The 21,132-nt window shown below is 53.6% G+C and overlaps 2 protein-coding genes and 1 non-coding gene across 5 annotated transcripts; 2 read left to right on the plus strand and 1 right to left on the minus strand.

Annotated features, from left to right (window-relative positions):
• The first annotated feature begins 324 nt into the window (after positions 1 to 324).
• CMPK2 (cytidine/uridine monophosphate kinase 2) lies at positions 325 to 8,031 on the plus strand. 3 transcript variants are annotated; one of them, XM_061569554.1, is made up of 8 exons: positions 325 to 439; positions 2,962 to 3,270; positions 3,641 to 3,720; positions 4,138 to 4,358; positions 4,531 to 4,678; positions 4,834 to 5,035; positions 6,787 to 7,032; positions 7,605 to 8,031. In XM_061569554.1, the coding sequence occupies exons 2-8, from the start codon at positions 2,969 to 2,971 to the stop codon at positions 7,735 to 7,737; spliced, it is 1,332 nt and encodes a 443-aa protein (XP_061425538.1). In that variant the 5' UTR covers positions 325 to 439; positions 2,962 to 2,968; the 3' UTR covers positions 7,738 to 8,031. The 3 variants fall into 3 exon arrangements, with proteins under 3 accessions (XP_061425538.1, XP_061425536.1, XP_061425537.1); XM_061569552.1 differs by having other exon boundaries at positions 344 to 401; XM_061569553.1 differs by having other exon boundaries at positions 383 to 453.
• On the minus strand, positions 5,888 to 5,960 carry TRNAK-UUU (transfer RNA lysine (anticodon UUU)). Its single transcript has one exon. It is a non-coding gene; the product is annotated as a tRNA-Lys (tRNA).
• Positions 8,032 to 10,786: 2,755 nt separating the features above from the next.
• TPMT (thiopurine S-methyltransferase) lies at positions 10,787 to 20,982 on the plus strand. Its single transcript, XM_061569545.1, has 9 exons — positions 10,787 to 10,904; positions 13,433 to 13,583; positions 14,127 to 14,219; positions 14,341 to 14,473; positions 14,980 to 15,032; positions 16,554 to 16,628; positions 18,083 to 18,168; positions 18,999 to 19,043; positions 19,925 to 20,982. The coding sequence occupies exons 2-9, from the start codon at positions 13,438 to 13,440 to the stop codon at positions 20,038 to 20,040; spliced, it is 747 nt and encodes a 248-aa protein (XP_061425529.1). The 5' UTR covers positions 10,787 to 10,904; positions 13,433 to 13,437; the 3' UTR covers positions 20,041 to 20,982.
• The last annotated feature ends 150 nt before the right edge of the window (positions 20,983 to 21,132 follow it).

Raw genomic sequence — 21,132 nt, forward strand, 5'->3', positions numbered from 1 at the left:
GGCGTGCCCTTCTCTTCCGCGCAGTGACGTCGCGGGAGGCGATGCCATCGAGCTCGAGGGGCGCGCATCGATTCCAGGAACGACCACGCGTGGTGGTGGTGGTACGGGTGGTGGTGGTGGTGGTACGGGTGGATTAATCAACAACCAGACCGCCTCGTCCACGTATGGTACACGCTGCTGGCATGTTGCCCCAACAGCAGCCCCTCCCCTCCCACCCCCCCGATAGCCCCACTCCCACCCCGAAACCCGAAAGCCGAAAACCAGCGACCGCCCCCCGCCACCACCACCACGCAGGACGCGCTGACGGAGGAATCTCCACAATGCGGGGGCGGCGGCAGCAGCATCGCGAGACGCGGTGCCGAGGAGGGAGCGACTCGCGGTGCTCGCGACGGCGCGTGCGAGTGAGTGAGTGAGAGGCACGGCTGGTGGATGCTGTCGGGTGAGTGCTGTCGGGTGAGTGCTGAGTGACAGGCGAAGGATGAGCGTCGTGGGGAGCCGCAGTGGAGCGAGCCGAGTTCGATTCCCGCTCACGGCAAACACCGGTGACGATTATCTGAGCCGGTCCTGGGCCTCCCCTAGGTCGACTCAGCCTCAAATGGGTGCCTGGCGCGGTGTGTAAACATCGCAACTGGGGAGACAAAGGCGGTCGGGCGTGGTGCTGGCCACCCATCCTCTCGCGTGCCGTGCCAGCCTCCAGAGGTGCAGTTCGCTAACAGCACTTGCCCCAGCAGTATGTTAAGGCTATACGGGGGTCTTTGTATTTGTGGCTGGCTGATGAGTGTTGCCAGGTGAGTGCCGGGTGAGTGTTGAGTGCCAGGTGACGGGCTGAGTGTCGGCTGAGTGTGGTGAGGTGAGTGTGGTGAGGTGAGGTGAGTATGGTGAGGTCAGTGTGGTGAGGTGAGTGTGGTGAGGTGAGTGTGGTGAGGTGAGTGTGGTTAGGTGAGTGTGGTTAGGTGTGTGTGGTTAGGTGTGTGTGGTGAGGTGAGTGTGGTTAGGTGAGTGTGGTGAGGTGAGTGTGGTTAGGTGAGTGTGGTTAGGTGTGTGTGGTTAGGTGAGTGTGGTTAGGTGTGTGTGGTTAGGTGTGTGTGGTGAGGTGAGTGTGGTGAGGTGAGTGTGGTGAGGTGAGTGTGGTGAGGTGAGTGTGGTTAGGTGAGTATGGTTAGGTGAGTGTGCCACGTGTTGGGTGAATGTCGGGTGTGCCAGGTGAGGGATGTCTGCTGTATCAGGGGTCACGTGAGTTGTACTACAACGTACAGCGGACATGACATCGCGTCTCAGAGCAAAGATCCCCCGTATAGCCTTGGACAGACTTTTTATGTTGAACTTCTTTCGCACCGTACGTAACCAACCGTGCTAATCGGGAAAGTGCTGTTAGCGAGCACCTATGCAGGCTGGAACGGCACGGGAGAGGGGGGGGGGCAGCAACACGTCAGTCCGCCTTTGTCTTCCCAGTGCTGATGTCGGCACAGCTAAAGCGAATGTCGTGGCGATGTGAGTAGGTGTTACGTGCCGTGTTCTATGACATTGTAGAGACAGCGCTGGGTAGAAGTTGACGCCATCTGTGGTGAGTGGCTGGTGAGTGTTCACAGGCGAGTGGCATGTTACCGTATTCTCCTGGTTACAAGACCATACCTGTCAACCCCTTATCAGTATTAGAGACCAATTCAGACCTTAGTGGTCACCTCATGTCCCTTATAAATCTCAACGTTCATCCTACAAAGTCACATCACAAGGGATAAACAAATAGACTACAACATTTGTTCCCGTATTGAAACGGCTGTACGCCCCGTATGGACCTGAGAACTCACGTTCCCTGTACAAGAACACGGGGTGAAAAGGTATGTGTGGGCACAGTGTGCGATCCGCAACCCTCACTAACACGATTGTTAAAATACAGGGGGAAGAGGCAGTGAATCTTTGAATCTGGAGATTTCGCTAAAGCCTCTAGCTGTGATGCATCATCCCTGTATTCTACATGTACACACACCGAGAGTTCGTGCAGTGTTCACACAGCATGTGTACAGGCTCCCCTCGCTGTACGCGGTAGTCGTAGAAAAAAGGCGCACAAAGCGAAACCGCACATGATGACAGCTGCCTGCCGAGTAGCGCACTCAGTAAACACAGCACACACGCAGTACACACAGTACACACAGTACACACATAGTACACACGCAGTACACACAGTACACACAGTACACACACAGCACACACACAGTACACACCGTACACACACAGTACACACAATACACGCATAGTACACACACAAGGTTATCTCACATCCGACCGCGTAGCCGCATATGACTGAATTTTGTGTCGAAATAGTTAAGCCGCACAGACGCTAAATCGACAAACATCCACACACACATCCACACAGACATCCGCACACACACCCGCACACACACATCCACACACACATTTACAAAGATACAAAGACAAATATCCCCCGTAAAGCCTTAACAGACTGTAGGGGCAAGTGCTGTTAGCGAGCACCTATGAAGGCCGGAACGGTACACGAGGGGGTGGGTGGCCAGCACCACGCCCGATCGCCTTTGTTTCCCCAGTGGCGATGTTTGCACACCGCACCACACACACATCCACACACACATCCACCCTTGGGCACAGCCTTCATTGTCAGCCAGAGCTGCCGCACGCTCGCCCAGAGCGCGCTGCGCTCCACAGCCGCCACGCGCCACCCACCGCTCCTCGCGGTCCTGCGACACCTCGAGGTGCAGGCGGCTTGACATTTAGTGTCTCCAGACAAGTTTCATTCATTTCTCCCCATACAAGATTCTACAGATTTCATGGCCTCCACAGTTGTGATCAGATGTTCCACCCCCCCCCCCCCCTCCCAACGAGCACTTCCTCGCCTCATACTACTCTTGCTGCTGCTGCTGATACTGCTGCTGATACTGCTGCTGATACTGCTGCTGACACTGCTGCTGATACTGCTGCCGTTGCCAGAATTTTGATGGCCCAAGACGCCCCCCAGGGAGCCCCCGGGCATCTCGCCTGGGCCTTCTGCGTGGCTGGAGGGCCCCTGAAGGAGCCCTTCCACTTCACGGCGCTGCCCGCGGCCTCGGAGCCCCGCGGGGGGCCCCACGCGGGGTCCCTGCCGGCCGAGGCACGCTCCGTGTTGCACGGCTCCGTCTCCGTGAGCATCGCCGGGAGGACGCGGGTCGGCGCGGCCCGGCTCCTCACCGAGTTGAGGGACAGGCTGCTGCTGCTGCGGCCAGGTAGCAGCAGCAGCCTCCTCGCCTTCATGGCCCACAGGTGACGGGGCTGACGGGGGTCGTGGCGAGCGATCGAGTGCGTCTTACCATGAGGATCCGCGATAACCGCATCGTGTCGGGATACATCGCAAAGTTATCATCGCTATGATCGTCGCTGGTTCTATTTGAAATACATGTTTTTGCATACGTAATAACAATGGTTAAACGGTTCTGATAATATTAATGAAAATAATAAAAAATATAAACTTTTTATTTTTAAGCTGGTCCAGAGTTTGTTGATACCGAACGTTGATTTGTGTTTGAGCAATATTTAAGATTTATCACGTAAGACGAGGTTGTTTTTTGTTCTTATTTCTCATTGCTCATATGCTGTATTTTATCTTATTTCCGTGACCTCGTGGGACTCGCAGGCAGCCGGGAGGACCTGGAGCGCACCTGCGCACGGGATTCCTGGTATCCTGCGATGAACACGTGGACACGTTGATTAAAGGTACAAAGACAAATACTCCCCATCTTGAACAAGACCGTCTGGCCGAGTGCTGTTAGCAAGCACCTACAGAGGCTGGCACGGCACACGAGGGAATTGAAACCGCAAATCGGAGAGCTCTCGACTAACTACGCCAGTGGTGGGCAATCTGCTGCCCATGTGCCGCATGCGTTCCGTGGAGTCCCTCGCGGTGGCGTGGTCTCGGCGTGGTCTCGTCTCGGCGTGGTGTCGGCGTGGTCTCAGCGTGTTCAGGGTCATGCGCAGGGTCACGACGAGCGCACGGGCGCGGAGTGAAGCTTGCGGCCCGCCGGGGTGGAGGAGGGCCGCTCACGTGGCCCACCGACGTCGTCTGGGCCGCCCATCGCCGATCGACGCGAAACATTTCGCTCGTCGCCACACCTCCCCCCGTCTCCTCCGCAGAAATGAGCGCGGACAGCGATGCGGAGTGGCAGGTGTGTCGCTACGAAGCGCTGGCCGACGGCCGCGTGCGGCAGACGGTGCAGGGCGGAGGCGGCAGCGGCGGCCTCATGGGCGGCACGGTGGTCCCCGCGGAGGCCCCGCCGCTCCACCCGGCCTTCCTGAGCGGCGACACCTACCCCGTGTTCCACCGCTACGAGGAGGCGCGAGCCGTCATGGAGGAGGTGCGAGACGAGCGAGCAGCTGGGGCTCAGGCTGGGCTACGTCTGGGTTTGGGCTAGGTTAGGGTTAGGACTGTGGCAAAACCGTACCCCGCTCACGGTGAGTGCACCGTGCGCTCACTCACAGTGAGTGTAACGCGCCCTCACTCACGGTGAGTGTACCGTGCTCTTGCAGTGCGTGGAGTTCCTGCCCGAGGTGGCGGAGCTGCTGAAGCTGAGTGAGGAGTGGAGGAAGGTGAGCGCGGATCACGGCAGCGGCATGGCCTCCTCCTCCTCCTCGTCTCGGCACCCCATCGTGGTGCTCGAGGGTCTGGACGCAACAGGTTTGACCCACGTGGACCCCGTCAGCTGCTCGCAACCTTCACCCGCCGCCCCGCGCCAGGCGGTGTCGCCGCAAGTTGCCGCTGCGTCCGTGGCGAGTGCCTCTGCAGTAACAACAGCAACAACACAAACCCTCTCGCCTTATTCTCCAACCCAGGCAAATCGACGGTGACGCGAGGTTTGCAGCGGAGCCTGGGCGCCACCCTCCTGCCTCTGCCGGCCGACCACCTCGACTCGTACCTGCCGCTCTTCGTCAACCAGCCGAACTTCATCCGGCGAGCCTACTACTGCCTCCGCAACTACATCCTCGACGGCCAGGCGTCCCAGGCGGTCCGCAAGGGCCCCGTGGTCCTAGACAGGTAACCCCACGGAAACCCTCCTGCTGCCAGACACAGCCGGACGAGTGAATGCGTCAGTTACTGCGTCTAATGCGCCGATTTCCGTCGTTTGAGCTCAAACGCCAGCGAGTTGAAGGGAAATTCTCACAACCACCATTCAGCAACAACTTAAGAAACAATGATCACTGGCGTGTGAAATGCTTGCACACCGCGCGACGAATTAAATTTGTTTGGCTGTGCTGGGTGGTGGAGTGTCTCACGGCACAAGTCAACATAGCTCGTGACAGAGTGGCACCGATCATGAATCACATTGCTGACAAGGGGCTCCTCGCGAGAGCAAGTGGCTCGCAAGCGGAAGGTTCCGAGTTCAGATCCTGGATGGGGGTTGACTTAACCCATCAGCCCTTTGCGGTCGATAAAGCGAAGACCACTTTGTAGAAAAAGTCAATGGTGATTGTATTACGGATAAACTCGGTCCCGCCATAGGAATGGAGACTTTCCTCCCCCGGCTCGGGGCTGTGAATGGGAGTTGAACACCGCTTCGATGGCTGCTTGTCGTCCCATGGACGTCTCCCATTGGTCCCTCCACCCGTGTTGAGGACTCGGGCCTACCCAGACACATGTCATCCACAGTCCCTAATTAGCTGAGCTCAGTTTGCAATATTTGCATCCAAAAGCCTCTCCGAGTCAACATAACATTGCTTGTTTTTAATTGGCAGGATAAGCCGGTTAATTAAGACATTTTTTAGAGAGTCAAGAACTCACCTAGGAATGTGGTCGTTACTTTTAAACAGCATTGATTGCTGCCGCAGGAGAGTTTTAAAACAGTTGACGAACATATTTTAAAAATATATGTATAAAAAAAAAAGCTAGCGCCCGAACAGGGACTTGAACCCTGGACCCTCAGATTAAAAGTCTGATGCTCTACCGACTGAGCTATCCGGGCTCGTGTTGATCTAACTGGTCAGAACACACACAAACATACTGCATTGTCACAGGCTCAGGTACTGTAGTTTCACACACACGTGGTACTGCATTGTCTCTCTCCACAGGGACAGGGCAACTAACACTGCCACCCGCCATTGTTCCGTGAATTAAACACACTATTTGGTGAATAATAATGCCTGAAAATAAAATATGCGTAATAGGCGACGGTTATGAATTTAGAATGTCTCCCAATTGCTGCCTCTGACCCCAGAACACATGGTCAGCACCCTGCACACCTCATTTCTCGAGAACTACTTCTTGTGTTTAGTTTGTTGCCCTTCCCCCGCACCTCCGATGCGCACGGGTTGGCTACGTCCGGTGCGAAAGAAGTTCAACGTGCACACCACCACCCAGTGTTCTATCTCGCTGTGGTCTCTCTCTGGCTGCGTGCGCTGTGCCAGCCACCAGCTGTAACACGCGAACACCTTCCCCCGTACAGGTGTGCCACGTTGTTGTTGTCGGTGTCATAGTTTGTGGTTTTGGTCGGGAGCCGGGGGCGTGAGCTCACCCCGCTGAACGAGTCCGTCGACCCCAGCCACAAACATTGGCGAGGAACATCTTGAACCTATCCTGGGGCCTCATCTCGCTCGACTCAGCCTCAAACGAGTCCCCGGTGCGGTGTGTAAACATCACCGTTGGGGAGACACGGACGTCAGGGCATTTGTGCCGGCCAACCCGACCGTGTGCTTGCACCGTGCCGACCTTCGACGGTGCTCCTCGCGAACAGCACTTGCCCCAACAGTCCGTGAAGGCTACGCGGGGGGTATTTGTTTTTGCCCTTACAGGTTCTGGCACAGCACGGCAGCCTACGCCGTGGCCACGGAGGACAGCGGCGGCGGCGGCGTGCCCGTGGGCGCCCTGCCTCCCGAGGGCCACCCCGTGTACCGCTGGCCGCGGGACCTGCTGGCGCCCAGCGTGGCGGTGATGCTCACGCTGAGCCCCGCGGAGCGCCAGCGCCGGCTGCTCGGCCGCGGCGAGGACATCACGCGGGAGGAGAGGCGCTTGCAGGAGGACGCCGCCTTCAGGGAGCGGTGGGTCGCGCCCAACCAGTGCCGGCGCTTGGAATTTCGCTCCGAAATGTTTTGTTCGTCGTCGTTATCGAGCCACTGCTGGATGCGGGGCATCCCCCTCAAGCCCATCGCTCGCGGCCCCGTAGAAATCCAGTGAGTGCCCGCACGCCGGCTGATTTCATCGCTCCATCTCCCATCAACGAGGCCAATGCAGTCCACAGCATCGTAACGTGGCACTAGCAGGTACTGCAATGTGCATAACACACTGCACCACGATTCGACATCATCAACATCGGCCATTGTTTATCCACTGCTAGATGAAGGTACCCCCATGCCGTAGGCCATCGACCATGCTCCAGTTACCGCTACCATCCATCTCCTGCTCGCGAGCTGACCTCATCGTGATGTAATCGCTCCATCCTCGCGCCGAGCGACCTTTCGGCGGGCGCTCGCTCGCCCGTCCGTCCGTCCCGCCGGTCCGTCGCTCCCCTCCCGTCGGTGCGCCCCGCACCGGCTCTCTCGACGGCGCGTTGCGAGCGTTCGTTCTCCCGGTGGCTGACCGTGGTCTGCCGTGTCGCCGCCGCTGCACGCAGGGTGGAAGAGGCCTACCGGCGCATGCGGGAGCCGCGCTGCATTCCCATCGACGCGTCCGACACCCCGGCGGGCGTCCTGCAGAAAGTCGTGGACATCATCCTCCAGCACCACGAGTGCCTCAAGCCCTGCTGAGCCACAGGCCGGGTGGCGGCGCAAGGCACAAGCAAAGCAAAGCCAAGCAGGCTTAGACCCACAAGCGGATCGAGGGGTGCACGGTTCATACGTAACATAGTCAACGCGCGTCAAATGTCAGCTCGGGATCAACGCCTAATAAACGTAACAAGAGAATTTACATCAACACGAATTAGTCTTCTCTCGCCGGACGATATCTCGCTATTGTCTCTGCCTTTCTTTAAGTCCTCGACATCTCTTTTGTTTAGACATCGGTGGGGTTCCAAACCCTAGTGGAACCGTGGAACCAGTCCATTACCAACTGTGAGAATGGATGAATCTACTATTAAATCTACATATTTAAATACATTCCAGTTCCAAAAAACAAACCCCACATAAAATATTTTGCTGGCTGGAACACTGTCTGCTAGCTTTATACAGAGTGGTGGGATTGGTTTACCAGAAAAAAGCTTGTGTAACCACAAGGGATAAGCAGATTTTGTTAACACAACTTGTCTAAAGTTTCTTAAAATGTGTATCCCAATTAACCCTTTCAGAACTGGCAGTTAGAGAACAGCCCACAGAAGTGGATAATGCAGAGCTACTACTGAGATCCATTCAAGTGCCTTCTGCTCCACACAGAAGCGAGGAGCAACACTGACAAGGCGATATTTTTTAATTTTCAGAACTGAATTTCGCCAAATAATGCGCAGAGCCAATTTTACTCCGACGTGTTTTTGTGCAGTAATTGGTGACCGGACAGAGGCCATCAACACGCTACGCTTGAGGCCCGGTTCAATCACAATCGGCTGGAACCTGGATTCGAGCCCAGGCACTCCGAGATTCCGGCTCAACGTCTCTGACCTTTGAGCCGGCCACCGCCGAGTAAAAACAACAGACTTTGAAATCCGTGATTCGACCCCTGCCCAAACGACTACTCACTCCACTCTTCCCCACTGCTCACAAACACAACCTGCACGGGCTGTTAAGCATTCAACGCGCGCCCTCCGCTCTTGACCCACGAAAGCCACGGTGAATGGAGAGTTTTCACAGCAGCGTTGTGCCGAGTACACGAGCTTAACAATGCCCCCTTCGTAGAGCCCGCATTGTTGAGGGCTGGTGAACCAATGTACATCGCTTGCAATCCATCGGCGCGCTGTGCCTCGGGCTGGCGTGGCACGGGCGTGGAATTAGCGCGGCGAGCCATTGCTGCTGAATCATTTAGGGGCCGTCCATAAATTACGTCACGCACCTGGGGGGGGGGGGGGTGTGTCAGACATTTGTGACGTGGGGGGGAGGGTTTGAGAAATGTGACGTCACATCAAAATACCCACCTTTAAATAAACTTAAATAGAATTGTTATAACACTAATTTTGATTAATTTTCATTATTAATTATTTGTTTATTTAAATTTACGAAGGTCACCTTTTATTTATTCCATGAAGGATAATCTTGCTTCTCCATGGGAGAATGGAGCATACATTTGTGTTAATGATTGTTCTTAAATATTTTGATTATAATGATTCTACCAGGGCTTTTCATTCTGTGGAATGAATGTGATTGTTATAATTGTACTCTCCATTTTTCTTCGTTCGACTACAAAGTTTCAGGTCTTTTTTATAGTTATAATTATTTTTAATATTTTATAATTATAAGAGAATTTCAATATTATATTCTCAACATCTGCAGTTTTAGTTAGACGTTGAATATTTTCAAGTGAATTTTATGCAAAATTTTAGCTTTCCAACGTGTTTTCTCCTACAACATCAGAGTGCAGCGCCACATTAAATACGCACTACAATGATAATAGTTTAAAGCGATTTGAAGCAAGTTTTATTTTCAAAATGGAAATATGGTTTTGCGAGGGGGGGGGGGTGCAGAGCTTTGTGACGTCATATTTGAGGGGGGTCTGACTTTTTGTGACGAGGGTGGGAGGGTCAAAAATCGGACAATAATCGCGTGACGTCATTTATGGACGGCCCCTTAGGCCCAAGGGCCGTGCACACCGCGGCGGGTTCCGCAGTTTGTATCTGTCCCGGACGTAGCGGCTCCCGCAATGTGCTGCTGCTCGTGCCGCGCACGGCTCCTCGTTCAGACGACCACAACGCCCTTCCCAAAATCATCTTTGACACTCCACGTCCATCATCTCGCCGGCGTTGTACTCGTGACACCGGCGGGTAACCATGGCGTTGCAGGGTCGTCTCATCCCGACTCGCTGCGCTGTGGTGGAATATCGACACACTCAGCGCTGATTGCGCTGCGTCTTGTTGGGCACCCGTCGTCTCGCTGTTTGCCGTCTTCATGGCTGCAAGTGCCCCGCTCTGTCGCCCGGATCACATCGCTCCTCGTTTCTGAAGAAGCTCCCGCGCACGTGGAGCGAAACGTCGGGACGTCGTGCCGAACAACACGCGCGGCACGAACCAAAACACAGGGGAGAGCTCCCCAACACAACCGCGAGTCTGTATGGAGACAAAGGCCCCCCGTGTAGCCTTCACAGACTGTCGGGGCAAGTGCTGGTAGCGAGCACCTGTGAAGGCCGGCACGGCACACGAGGAGGTGGGTGGCCAACAACACGCCCGGCCGCCTTTGTCTTCCCAGTGCTGAACACAACCGCGAACCTGTAGCAACACACCCCCTTAGCCAGCCCTCTGCACAAGAGGGAAAGGCGCAGACCTGCAACAGCTCGCCCATGCCACTGCTGGCAAAAGCGCCTGTGCGTGTTGGCCTGCCCTGCTTCCCACGCTGGGCAGCTGTCTGGGGAGCGGTGGCAGTACCCGCGTTGTACCCCAGCGCACGCCACATGCCCATCGGCTCAGTTGGTGGCGAACGCCTTCGCTTCTGCTGGGTGGCCAGAGGCGGGGCGACCCAGCTGCCGCGCACGGAGATCGAACCCGGCGACCTCTGGGTCGCGACTGCACCTACCCCCACGCTGCCCTCCCACCGAGAGACCCTCGCTACTGGGCAGCTCTGGCAGCCCTCCCACCGCCCGCGCAGAAAACCCTTTCCGGAGCAGCGCAATTGCTGCCCTGATTGGGTAGCGGGCGAGGTGCCCCGAGTCTCCCATTGGACTCTCTAAATAGAGAGATAAAGGCAGAGAGAGAGAGAGAGAAAACGAAAGAGGAAAAGCCCAGACTGCCGTTCTCTCGCTCGCTCTCAATTCTTGCCCCAGGACATCAGGACGCGAGCAGGTGGGTCACCCCGAGCACGTGGGCACCTCGCGGGCTTCAAATCCCGAGCGCGTCGGTTCAACTCCATCTCCCGGCGCGGAATCTGTCTTCAATCCTCTCACGCGCCACGTCCACGCAGCAGTTTTAGTCGATTGTCAGCGTCGCGTGCGGAGTGGGTGAAGTAAGGGGACTCGCGCCTCGTCCCGGACATCTGGCCAGCGTGGAAGAGTAGGCCAAGTAGCCTCGAGCGGGGCTCTCGAGTGGAGGCAGCTTGCGCTAGCGGGAGCGAGCAATTGCACTCACCCACTCACACTCACCCACTCACTCACTCTCCCAAACTCCCACTCACCCACTCACCCTCACACTCACACTAACCCACACACTCACCCACTCACACTCACCCACACTCACCCACACTCACCCACTCACACTCACCCACTTACTCACTCACCCTCACTCACACACTCACACTCACCCACACTCACCCACTCACTCACACTCACTCACACTCACCCACTCTCACTCACCCACTCACTCACTCACACTCACCCACTCTCACTCACCCACTCACTCACCCACTCACTCACACTCACACACTCACTCACACACTCACTCACACACTCACTCACACACTCACACTCACTCACACACTCACTCACACTAACCCACACACACTCACACTCACCCACTCACTCTCACTCACCCACACTCACTCGCCCACTCACTGACCCACACTCACTCACCCACTCACTCACACTCACCCACTCACTCACCCACTCACTCACCCACACTCACCCACTCACTCACCCACTCACTCACACTCACCCACACTCACTCACCCACACTCACCCACTCACACTCACCCACTAACACACACTCACTCACCCACTCACTCACACTCACCCACTCACTCAACAACAACCGCCATTCGCCACTAAGTGGCGGTGACGTCACCACGACGCTTGTGCCAGGCCATGTGCACCTTGAGGCGATCACGTGCATTGTCGAACACCCGCTGGCAAGAGGTCACGGGGCAGACCCAGATGCCACAGGTCGACTGACTGAGACCTACCCACTCACCCACTCATACACTCACCCACTCACTCACTCTCACTCACCCACACACGCATCCACACGCACCCACTCACTCACCCACACGCACATCCACACTCACCCACACACTCACCCACACCCACCCACGCACTCACGTTCACCCACACTCATCGACTCACTCACACTCACCCATACTCACCCACCCACTCCCACACCCAGTCCCACACTCACCCACACACTCACCCACCCACTCCCACACTCACCCACACACACACTCACGAACCCATGAGGTGATTCTTGCTGCGAGGCTCAGGTTTGACCACCGTGCTCGGCGGCTATCAACCCCTTATCAGTCAGTGCCCTACCTCGTTACAGACCAATTCAGACCGTATTAGTCACCGCGTGCTCTCATGAATCTCAACGTTCATCCTACAGTCCCATCACAAGGGAGAAACACAAACAAATAGACACGTTTATTGCCTATTTTGCAACGGCTTAACACGTAGACTTTCGCGACCAATATTATCCATAAGAGTTTTTTTTGGATCAGATGGGTTGAAACGGTTGGACGCCGTATGGACCTGGAAACGCAATGTCCCCGCTTGTCCCCTTGCTAACGAGACAGAGTCGTTCTATATATTTAACTCCTATCTTGAAGACTCGCCTCTTGAAACGGGACGTTTACCCTGCAGGTTCTTTTCCTGATCTCCGTACGTGGGGGTGTACGGAGGAAACGCGCCTTGACAATGTAAATGATTATCGTTCACATCCTGTCTTGTTCTTACGACGCGGCTTTGTTGAATCACGGCAATATTCCGTTGTACCATTCATGCACCCCCTCTCCCCTTGCCCACTGGTCCAACAGCCGCGCCTGGGGATGTAAGTTCATGGGAAATTGGTATCGCGATTATCGTCGAAGCGTGAACCGTGGTGTCGCGGCAGCCCACGTGTGCCGAGTCACGTGTGGCGCAGCAGTCAGTGCTCATCACTCGCCACTCAAGAGGGCAGCAGAGGATAGGATGATATATAACCCCAGTTACTAACGACGTATGAACAGTCTAAATATATAACGCTTGACAGTACGCCACTTTCCCATGAGCATCTGGGCAAGTCCGCCAGCATTGCTTTTAGTAAAGCTTGACTCTGCTGGTGAGTTGTACTGAATGTCGAAACCGGTCCAGTGTTGAACCAGTGCTGCTGAAGAAATGCTCACCCAGAGAGGGGGCCGTGCGGCTGATGGCATGTGTAACAGAAATGTGCAGAGATAAATACCGGATGTCAACTTATCCATTGGAACTGTGCTTATATTTGCTCCGACAATGGTTCGACTGCTTAGTGTCGTCGACCAATGAGCAGCACCTGGGGCTGACGATCTCTCTCCTGGGCCACAGCAGAGAGGCCGCATCTCGCATGGGGGCCCGTCTCGAGACCAGGGGGACAGCCCCTCCCGCCCCTCCCGCCCCGTCAGCGTTCTCCGTGGCCCTCCTTGCTTGCAGGAGCCATGAGCAGCGGTGGCGGTGACGGCGGTGACAACGGCGGCGGCGGCGGTACGGACTCGCGTGCGGTGGAGAAGGACTGCAGCCTTCCCTTCTGGCAGGGCGCCTGGCAGCGCAGGCAGATTGGCTTCCACGACCCCAACGTACACAAGTGAGGGCCGGCGGCTTCACGTCCCGCTGGCGTTTCTGTCGTTCTCGTCGCAAAATAAGGGATGGCTGTCGTGTACCTAACACTGCACAAAATCCTCCTGTACTCGGGAGCACGAAAAGTAATCCGCTTTTGTACATAATAATAAAATGCCAAGATAATATGTATCGCGAGGTGTATTTTTATAGTCTTAATACTATTAATAATTTTTATATTAATTTTTATGTTATTTTTCATAGTGCAGACCTGGTTAAAATTAATCCGTGGTGGCAACTGCACCAACCACAGGAGGCTATGGGGCAGCTACAACTGTCCTCCGCACACTCTTAGACCCCAACACTAGATGTACGGTAAACTTCTTTCGCACCGTACGCAGCCTACCGCGCTAATCGAAGATTCGGGGAAGGACAGCAAACTGAACACAAAAGGCAGTAAACACAGATAACTCAACCGGGCAACATCCCATTGAGAGCAGCGGTGTCTCCGAAGGGAGCTCTGTGTCGCAGCAGCCTTGACGCCTCGTGGCCTGTGTCGTGCTCGCTGCAGGAAGCTCATCAAGCACTTGGACGCGATGCGCAGCGGCCGGGCCAAGCTGCGCGTCTTCCTGCCCCTGTGCGGCAAAGCCGTGGACATGAAGTGGTGAGTCCGAGCGCGCTGGCCCAGTTACACTTGCGGCGGCGGCGTGCCGAAAATATTTTCTTTACAAAATCAGAGGATTCACCCGATTGCTGCTCTTCTGCCAAACCTCCCGGGTACTCAGGCTCGCAGACTTGGGCCACGAGGTGGTCGGAGTGGAGGGGGTGGAATCCGCCATCGTCGAGTTTTTCACGGAGCAGAACGTGGAGTTTCGGAGGCAACCGGTGGCGTCTCTACCCGACGGGGAACTCTTCCAGGTCATTCCGCCACCCGCTCCGCACTCGGGGGGGTGGGGGTGTCGGGAACCGACTTCCCGCGACTACGTGCATGTTGAACTTCTTTTGCCCCTTACGCTGCAGCCAACCGTGCTAATCGGGCTTCATGTCACGTTGGTCATTGCGGGTCAGTGACGGGCAGGTCCGGTTCTGGTGTCGCTTTCCACTCGCGTCAGCCACAGCCCGGGATCGAAGTCAGGTCACGGGGTTCGTAGCACAGCTATTTGTTACAATTCATGTCAGAGAATGAAATGTATTAACCATCGCAACGCCGTGTTTGTAATTTGAGCGTTTACAAATGTGAACTCTCACGCATCGGCGATGGAGTTTTGTGCGTGTGTTTTCGTTCAGGCTGGTTGCCCGCGAGGCCTGTTCAGCTGCCGGTAAGGAGCAGCTCTCCCGTCGTCCCTGCATCTGCAGGCGACGGCGGGAGTCGCCGCTCAAGCGCTCGGTGTTTCACCCTTTCCCGACCTTTACTGTTGTCGCAGAGTCTGGACGGCAAGATGTCCATATACAGATGCGACTTCTTCGACTTCACAAGGTGCTCGGGTCGCTTGGCGCGTCGTCGTCACGAGATCACTTTGCTAATTCTGCCGCCAACCTGGGATGGGCAGTTGTGGTCGTTGCATCCACATCATCGCCATCAATCGTCAGCCATGCTCAATCGATTAAGAATAGGTTCTAACCTTTCTGGCAATGAAACAGTTGTGTTAAGATGTTAAAACAGCAAACATAAACCTTTTTGCAAGGAATCACGTCTGCATTAGAGGATGCCAAAAGGCGAACATCACAAACGCAATGCATTATGAGGACATTGAGAGCTCGGGGTGAGCTGCTACATCACGGGACCTCCCTTGAGACTTGGCTCTAAAGAAGCTGTCTCTGGTGTAGACCAATCAATTTCAAAGACGATGAATATACTATCAGAGCATGTTTTCTTTTTATGTTCGCCACAAGTATATGTGGTTAATGCAGACATGATTCCTTGCAAAAAGGTTTCTGTTTGGTGTTTTAACATCTTAACACACCTGTTTTATTGTCAGAAAGGGTAAAACATATTATTAACACATTCTTGCGGAGGGAGCTGGTAGAAACGTTGGGTTGCTCGGTCAATGGCCAGGGTCAACAGCGGCGTGGTGTATTCCGCAAATATGCCTGACTGTGAGGGCAGGCACAAGCCGGCGTGAGTAGGTTAAACGTTGAGTTTTATAAGGGCACCACGGGGTGACCAGCCTCTCCGGATCGCCAGTCCGGTGCGCTGACCGTTGCGCCGCTGACGTGGGCGGCAGCGTCCGAAACACCTCTCACGAACCAATTCGTTGTTTGCCAGTGACGTTTCCCCTCGTAGCATTGCGAGCGGCGGCGAAGTGACTCGCTGCCGCACGCGGGCGGGCCCCACTCCTGCACGCGTATTCCCCCAATTCAAATCAGCCGCACCAATTCACCGCCGCTACGGTAACGACGGGGGGGGGGGGGGCGGCCCTGTGCGCGACACCGCCAGCAGCGCTGGCCGCGTCTGCGCACGTTAACTCCTCACGGCGGAGGTGTCACATTTGCACGCGGTGATGGTGAGAGGACACTCGGGGCGTGCCCGTCTGTGCGCGTGTGCTCGTGCGCGTATGTTCGCGCAAAGGCAGCCAGGCGTGGTGTTCGCCCGCTCCACCCCATCGTGCGCCGTGCCGCCTTCAAAGGTCCTCGAGAATAACACTTGGCCCAAAAGTTTGGAAAGGCGACATGGGGGATCTTTTTCCTTGTGCGTATGGATGGGGAGCGGTAGTCGTGTTGGCGGTTAGCACACCGCGCTACGAGCCCGACTCAACATCGGTAATGGATATATGAACCGGTCCTGGGCCTCCCCTAGTTCGACTCAGCCTTAAACGAACACCTGGCACGACGTTCAACATCAACGCTGAGGAAACAAAGGCCGTGGTTTTGGCCACACCACCCCCTCTCGTATGCCGTTCCGGCCTTCCTTGGTGCTACTTGCTCACCGCACTTGCCCCAGCAGCACGTTTCGACCACACGGGGTGTCTGTGTGTTGTTGTTATTGTTGTTGTTGCAGTGCGGTTGCCGGTCGGTTCGACGCGATGTGGGACCGCGGGGGACTCGTCGCCATCAACGCGAGCGACCGCGAGCGGTGAGACACCGCGGCCTGCGTCTGCCACAGCCGAGGTTGGGCGCCACGGTGGCAAGGAGATGTTCACTACCTCGCCTGGTGTACAGGAGGTCGTGGGTTCGATCCCGACCCTGATGCCTGCTGCTGTATATTTGTAGTTTACGTGTCTCTCTCCCTGTGGTCGCGTGTATTTTTCTCCGGATTTTCCCTCCACGGTTAGAATCACACGTTTAGAGTATTTGGATGCTATACATGTCCACGTGATAAGCCACTTCGCTGAGCTAACATTTGTGGCCATGTGGCTTCTGAATATAGCTCAATGGGCCTTACCTGGTACGGTAAAAAAAAGTTTGCTAGTTTTTATAATGTAATAGTTTATGCATGGGATTTTCTGGTTTCCTCCCACAGCTCAAAACACAAACAGGAATACCTTGCAATTTCGTCTGGTTAGGGACCAGAGCATGGACGAATGTCAAAAATGGACGAATGTCAAAGCAGAGCCTTTATTTAGCTCGCAAATGTATTTTGGCCGGCGAAAAACTTGCATGCAAAACACGCTCCTTTGGAGTGGACAGGTAGGAACTTGGTTGGACAGCGCATTCGTGCGATCCGTGTCACGTGGCGCAAGGTGCGTGGGGCGGCGCGTCACGTGGTGCTGAGCCCGCCCGAAGCGCTCTATGAAATACAAATCTAGGGCGTGGCTATGCACGACGGACAGACAATCCCTGATGGGCAGCGTGAAGCTGTTGTTCCTACCTGCATAACTACAGTAACTACATAACACGTGTGCGAAACCTAAATAAACAGAAAATAAAAATAAACAAAACTAAATAAATCAACAAAATTATACCTTGAAATATTTGTATTCTTGCGCAAGTAGACGATGAATATATTGGTGATTTAGGGGAAATCTAGATTCATAAAATGAATACTGTACACGTGTTTTATAATCACGAAAATAACTATGAACACTGGTATTATATACTGTTATCACAAAAAATAACTATGACATTTTTACAGTATAATCACAGAAATAAGTACAGTATTAACAATAAATGAATAAACACAAATATAACAGATGCTCACTGAACGACTTCTATTCAGAAACTGAACGAAAAAGACGGCGTGTGGCACGAACGTCGTGGAAGTTTGTGATGAAATCCGACGAAAGAGGGAAGCCACGTGGACGAAATTTGAAATGTGGTTATAGTTGAGAACGGCCGAAACAGCGAAGCGACGAAAGTCAAGGTATATTGGTCAAACATCCCAATGCTGAGCAATTACTTGCCAATTACTCAATGGGGATTACAGAGCGACCTTGCCCCCTACTGTGAAAACTTGTCAGGAACCTTCTAAAAAAGTGCCTAGAGACTCGGCGAGGCTTTTCTGGGTAAACAAGCAGAGAAACGACAATAATACATCACCACGTTGTTATTTCGTGATATTTGTGAACATGCCATTTGCCGAACCTGCAGGTTTGCAGCTGTCATGACCGACCTCATGGCACCGGGCTGCCGATATCTTCTGGACACCTTCAACTACAATGACCTCACCTTCAAGGGTGAGCACCCAAACTGCTCGGCATGTCGGTGGCACAGAGCTCACGTTCACATCGGAATCTCTCCGCGTTGGCAGGAAGTTGGACCGAGTGCAGGATGTACATATACAGCCGTTGTGTCAATGTGTACATGTACGTTGAATTATATTGCATCGTATGTAACCAACCGTGCTATTTGGAGGTGCGGTGGAAGGACAACAAACTACGGATGAGGTTCTCCCGATGCCGTTCTGTTTGTTTTGACCATGCTTTTACAATGCCGGTTAAACACAGGGAGCATATAACAGTATCATGTAGTATTTTGCCGCACTGCCTTCTGGGTAGTTTTCATGCTCTATGCAGGGTCAATTTCGCTTAACTTCCAAGATCTGGTGAGATAACGTGCGTTCGAAGCGTTTTGGTGAAAGCTATACACGATATGTATAAGATAAAAAAAATTTCATTTAGATTAATTTGTCTAATTTCCTAACCTGAGAGGATCTTTGAAGGTAGGGAGAAACTGCTCATCCACTTGAACCAAGATCTGAGAATGAACGCACGATGCCAGTAGAGGCGCAAGCAATGCACGCGGCAAACGCGATCGGCGCACCGAACGCATGGACGTAAGACGCGGGGCAGAGGTGCCACGCTTTGCAAACGGATCCCCTGGCAATAAGCGCAGAATGCACCATAACACTGGTGACATTTACGTTACGGCCAAAGTGAAGTTCACAAAAAAAGTGTCGATTACAGCAGCACAAATTCAGGTGGTAAAACTGCACAAATGTAATTTGTTATCACGGCCCGTGTGTAATTGCACAATAACGAGGTCACCGCTGTCTCCGTGTTTGTAGGACCACCCCATTACGTGCCTGAAAGTGAAATACGAGCTCTCTACGGTAAGACTACCATTAATAATGCACACTGCGAAGTAAAGGGCACGCAGCCGCGCTTGTACGCACGCGGCGAACACTGACGCGACGCAGTTTGATGGACCGTGAAAATAACGCGGCGCTGACGGAGTCATTTAAATTAGTTATGAAGGCAGCACGTGAAAACCACTTTTGTCTCGCCTTAAATCATTAAGCGTTTCTCAATGCTTTTCCAACCAAGGTTGGATGCGGGAATGCAGTAGCTGTCTGTCTGTCTAACGCAGGGTCATGATGAAGCTCGTAAATATGATCCAAGATACATTTAAACTTTGGTTTCATATTGGGGAATTACCCTATAAAAAAACTGGCAAATTTATTAAAGGGTTATCCAAAACCTAGTGGGAAAAAAAGAGCGATAATCGGTAAACAAAGGTAATGACTTCACACACCATTCAGATGCTGTGCCTTCCCGTGACCTCATCGTGTGATGTCATCTCACGATGTCACAGGTTCCGTGCCTTGTGACATCTCATTTTTCGACTGGGAAGGTAACGTTATAATTGCCAATTAAATCCTTTAATTCTGAGGACGAACGCAAATTGGAGAGCGCTAAAGTATCCACACATCAATCCCGAGTCACTAAAAAGGGACACATCCGAGACTTAATCATTTTAGCTGGGTCTGTGACCCGGGGAAATGTCTGCACCCGACACACTACATCCAGTATACCACTGGATATGGCTGTGGCTATCAGGCACGTGCCACCCTACTTCAGTCTACCAGCAAGTATATTTGTGGGCGATGAAGCTCCTGCCCGCTTGCCACCTGACACGGCGCACAAACGTGGCAAGCAGCCACCGAGCGACGGTGGGGAACCGATGTGGTGTGGCTCCCCTGGCGGCGTGCAGGCGAGCGATGCGACGTGGAACTGCTGGAATCGGACAAAGAGTCCATGGCTGACCGTGCCGAAAGCTGGGGCCTGGACTACCTCATTGAAGTCGTCCACCTCATCACGCTCAAGTAGCGCTCGTCCGGATCGCCCCGCAACCAGGAGTAGAGATTAACAACAAGACCGCATTCGTCAATAACACTGCCTGGGAGCAGAAATGCATGTCAATATAAGGCGTAATTTTGGGCAGTGTCCCTTCTATTGACGAGCGTACCGAATTTGTGTTGGCGATTGCGCGCTACTGAAAGCGCGTCACGAAATAAATTGACACGAAATTACCGTACCGTAGGCACGCAACCACGACGCACCATAATTTATATATGGATTTGGTTAATGTAGAAAACATGTACAAGCGAAACTGTAAATTGATGAGCAATTCTCAAAACCAAATTTAGCAATCAGAATCAGATGTTTCGCTTGAAACTGCGCCAAGCATCTTTAGGACAAAGATCCAGTCATTCAGAATAAATTGCAGGAAGTACAAATAACTGAAGTACACACCTGGACAATTATGAATCACAACTGTGACTGCGGATACCTACTTGTAATTTTTTACAAATTATTTAATAGAAACCAGGACAATGAACAGCGGAAATCAGTCGACTCACAGGTGACGGGGAGAGTGGGGAACAGGGCGTCGTGACGTGCCACGGCTTGGCGTGGACTTGGCAGAGGTCAGCCAAGCGTGCGGTCCGAGGTTTCTTGGACGAGCGGTGACGATTTTAAAAACATAAAATTTGCACTGAAATCGTCCGTCTTGTTTTGGAGCGTTGAGTGACCAAACCGTCCCCCCGATGCTCTCGACTGGACATCGAAACGTAACGTCACTCTTACCGTCACTCTGAACTCCACATGACACCGCCGACAAGCACGAGGAGCAGAGCCACGGTTTTACAGGCGTAACCGAGCATGGACAATGCACACTCTTTGTTTCACCTCGTAGACCTACCTCAAACAAAAAATTCACACTTGTACCACTGTACCAGCAAAAGATATTAAAGAAATCAAACGTCAAAATTGCGTGTCTTCTATCCTGTATTTAATGAGATTAATACAACAAATACATTACGAGAAGTCATGTAAACTTATTAAAAACACAACTCTTAACCCCCACTCCCCCCGCTTTATTTTGGTGACAAAATGACCTCCCCACAAACAATTCATGAG

Source organism: Lethenteron reissneri, chromosome 43 (genome assembly GCF_015708825.2).
Source record: "Lethenteron reissneri isolate LAM-NWPU_2019-01 chromosome 43, ASM1570882v1, whole genome shotgun sequence".
NCBI lineage: Eukaryota > Metazoa > Chordata > Hyperoartia > Petromyzontiformes > Petromyzontidae > Lethenteron > Lethenteron reissneri.